Source organism: Mandrillus leucophaeus, unplaced genomic scaffold (assembly GCF_000951045.1).
Source record: "Mandrillus leucophaeus isolate KB7577 unplaced genomic scaffold, Mleu.le_1.0 Scaffold418, whole genome shotgun sequence".
NCBI lineage: Eukaryota > Metazoa > Chordata > Mammalia > Primates > Cercopithecidae > Mandrillus > Mandrillus leucophaeus.
The window spans coordinates 577,921-581,179 of record NW_012104454.1 but is presented as its reverse complement, the minus strand read 5'-3'; the positions used below and the strand labels follow the sequence as shown (position 1 = coordinate 581,179).

General features: G+C 50.0%; 1 protein-coding gene across 1 annotated transcript in view; it reads right to left on the bottom strand.

Annotated features, from left to right (window-relative positions):
- The window catches only part of PMF1 (polyamine-modulated factor 1), a 28,524-nt gene that overhangs the window by 8,641 nt on the left and 16,624 nt on the right, over positions 1-3,259 (bottom strand). Inside the window, exons 2-3 of the mRNA XM_011992835.1 lie at positions 648-753; positions 474-542 (exon numbers count right to left, since the gene is read on the bottom strand). Coding sequence (XP_011848225.1) covers positions 474-542; positions 648-753 — 175 coding nt within the window. The remainder of the gene's footprint in view (positions 1-473; positions 543-647; positions 754-3,259) is intronic.

The window sequence follows — 3,259 nt, the reverse complement described above, 5'->3', positions numbered from 1 at the left end:
TTAGCTAGGTGTGGTGGTGCACATCTGCAGTCCCAGTGACTCAATCTGAAGTAGGAGGATTGTTTGAGCCTGGGAGGCAGAGGCTGCAGTGAGCCGAGATCATGTCACTGCACTCCAGCCTGAGTGACAGAGCTAGACCCTGTCTCAAAAAGAAAGAAAAAAATTAAAATTTTGGGCCACTATACCGGCCTGAAGTGGGAAATATTTAAAAAGAGTCTGTAGGCTGGTAGTTCATGTAATCCCAGCACTTTGGGAAGCCAAGGTGGGAGGATTGCTTGAGCCCAGAGTTTGAGGCTGCAGGGAGCTGTGATTATGCCACTATACTCAAGCCTGGGTGACAGAGCAAGATCTTGACTTAAAAAAAAAAAAAAGACCCCATCAGCCCTTGCTGAGTTGGCATGGTCTAGAGGGCAGGCAACATAAAACATGTAATTACATTACAGGACAGTGAGCAAAGGCTACATCTAAGATACCCGCATCATTTGGAAGGGAGAGATGATGGATGCTGCAGCCTGCCGGGCACCCAGGACAGCTCTAGGGGGCTGAGGAGACAGAGGGGTAGAGGGTGGGGCCGCTGCCCTCAGCGGACTGACAATCTGGAGATAGAACCCAAGTCAACAGCACCTGCCGGGCTTCCTGCCACTCACCCGGATAGAAGTCTGCAACTGAGCTATAAACTTGTCATAGATTCGCTGTGTGACGTCAGGCTGCAACTGGTAGAAGCGCTTATAGCAGTCAGTGAATCTCTGGTAGCTGGCGGGAAGGAGAGAAGCAAAGGTGGGGAGGGCCAAGCACGTAGCCGGCCATCAGCCTGCCTGGGCACCTCCGCTTCACATTACAGGACTCTGAGCTCTGCCCACTTCATAGCCCTGGTTAAAGGCAGTGGATGCAAATCTCTTATCTAAGCACGAGTCATTGAAGCACGAGTTCAACCCCATCAATGCCCCATCAGCATCCCCACTCCCTCTTAGGAGAGCCCCAGGTGAGTTTAAGTGTTTATCCCTCAAAGATTACTCCCCACTCCTTCCACAGTTTCTAACAAGCTCTCAGGTGAGGCTGATGGTGCTGGTCTGGGGAGCCACACTTTGAGAGCCTCTGGTCATTCCAGTGCCCTGAAGGACTTGGATTAGGACAGGGCATGTGACGTCTGAGAAAGACTGGCTTACTCCTAAAAAGAGCCACATAGAAAGCATCTGATGCTCTCTCTGAAGGACATTACTATATCCAGGTGATGCTCTTTGGCAACCATAGGGGCCCTGGCCTGAGGGCAGAGTTTACACCAACCTGCAGCCACTCTACTTTGGGGCTTCTTGTTACACGAGGTAACATATTTCTCTTATTGTTGAAGCCTGATTTTCTTTCCTTTGTTTTTCTTGAAGCAGTCTCACTCTGTCACCCAGGCTGGAGTGCAGTGGCGTGATCTTGGCTCATTGCAAATTCCACCTCCTGGGTTCAAGCAATTCTCCAGCCTCAGCCTAACAAGTAACTGGGATTACAGGTGCCCGCCACCACGCCTGGCTAATTTTTGTATTTTGAGTACAGACAGGGTTTTGCCATGTTGGCCAGGCTGGTCTCGAACTCCTGACCTCAGGTGATCCACCCACCTCGGCCTCCCAAAGTCCTAAGATTACAAGTGTGAGCCAGTGCCCAGCCTGAAGCCTGATTTTCTACTTTTCTTTTTGAGACAGGATCTCATTCCATCACCCAGGCTGGAGTGCAGTGACATAATCCGAGCTCACTGCAACCTCCAACTCCAACTCCTGGGCTCAAGGGATCCTCTTGCCTCAGCATCCTGAGTAGCTAGGACTACAGGTGTCACCATCATGACCAGCTAATTCTTTTATTTTTATATTTTTGTAGAGTTGGGGTCTCACTGTGTTGCCCAGACTGGTCTCAAAAAACTGCTGGGCTCAAGTAATCCTCCTGCCTCAGCCCCGAAAAGTGCTGGGAGTCTAGGGATGAGCCATCATGCCCAGCCAAGCCTGATTTTAAATCAGGTCTCTGCCACTAGCAGCTGAGAGCTCCTCACTGCTCAATCCTTTGCAGCTGGAAGTATCAAACGGTATCCAGTATATTCCCAATGGCTTATTCCTCTTGGACAGAGAAACTCAAGTTAAATGAACTCTTTTGGCTTTTTTTCTCCCTCCCCCTTGTTTCCTCCCTCTCCCTTGCCTGTGTCTCTCTGTCCACTCTCTCAGGCCCTTCCCCTTCAACAAATATTCACTGAGTGTCTGCTATATGCTGATCGCCCACCAGGAACTGGGTATTCGGGGTGGATAAGACTGACACGGCCCTCCCAGAGCTTCCAGTAGAGGAGAGATGGCAGAAATGCGGAAACTCACATGCAAGTGATAATCATCTCTAGTGGAGAATGTTTTAAAAGAAAAAGGCCAGAGTTATAGGGCTAACAGTGTACTATAAGGACCTTCTTTAAATTGGGAGCGGGTGTGGTCGGATGAAGCAGTGTTCGAGTGACTTGCAGAAAGCGCCTGAGCCAAGGAAGATCTTCAAATACACAAAAGCTCACACTGATGCTGTACTATAGGTCAGGATGCTCCTCGGCTGTGAGGATCAGGCTGGCGGGTCACTGGGTAAACAGGGCATTAGGGCCCTGATGCCCAATGCAAAGCCCCACCCCCAGCCAGGGAGTCACTGCTGGGTCCTCCCTTTCTCATAGCTCTTTAAGCCTCCTCACCAAACCCGCCCCCAAACAATGTTTTTGGAAACAGGTGAAGACTACAAGCAGTGCTGTACTGGAGCCAGCTCACAGTGGCCTGCAAAAGAGAACTGCCAAATTTTCAGGAACTCTGGGCCAAGTGTCAAACACAGCCATTATTAAGAATTAAATTACATTAACTAACAATAAATTAACTTTAAAAACAAAGGTCCTAGGCGCAGTGGCTCATGCCTGTAATCCCAGCACTTTGGGAGGCAGAGACCGGTGGATCGCCTGAGGTTGGGAGTTTGAGACCAGCCTGACCAACATGGAGAAACCCCGTCTTTACTAAAAAATACAAAAAATTAGCCGGGTGTGGTGATGCACGCCTGTAATCCCAGCACTTTGGAAAGCTCAGACAGCGGATCACCTCAGGTCAGGAGATCGAGACCATCCTGGCCAACATGGTGAAACCCCATCTCTACTAAAAATACAAAAATTAGCCGGGTGTGGTGATGCACGCCTGTAATCCCAGCTACTCGGGAGGCTGAGGCAGGAGAATCGCTTGAACCCGGGAGGTAGAGGTTGCGGTGAGCTGAGATC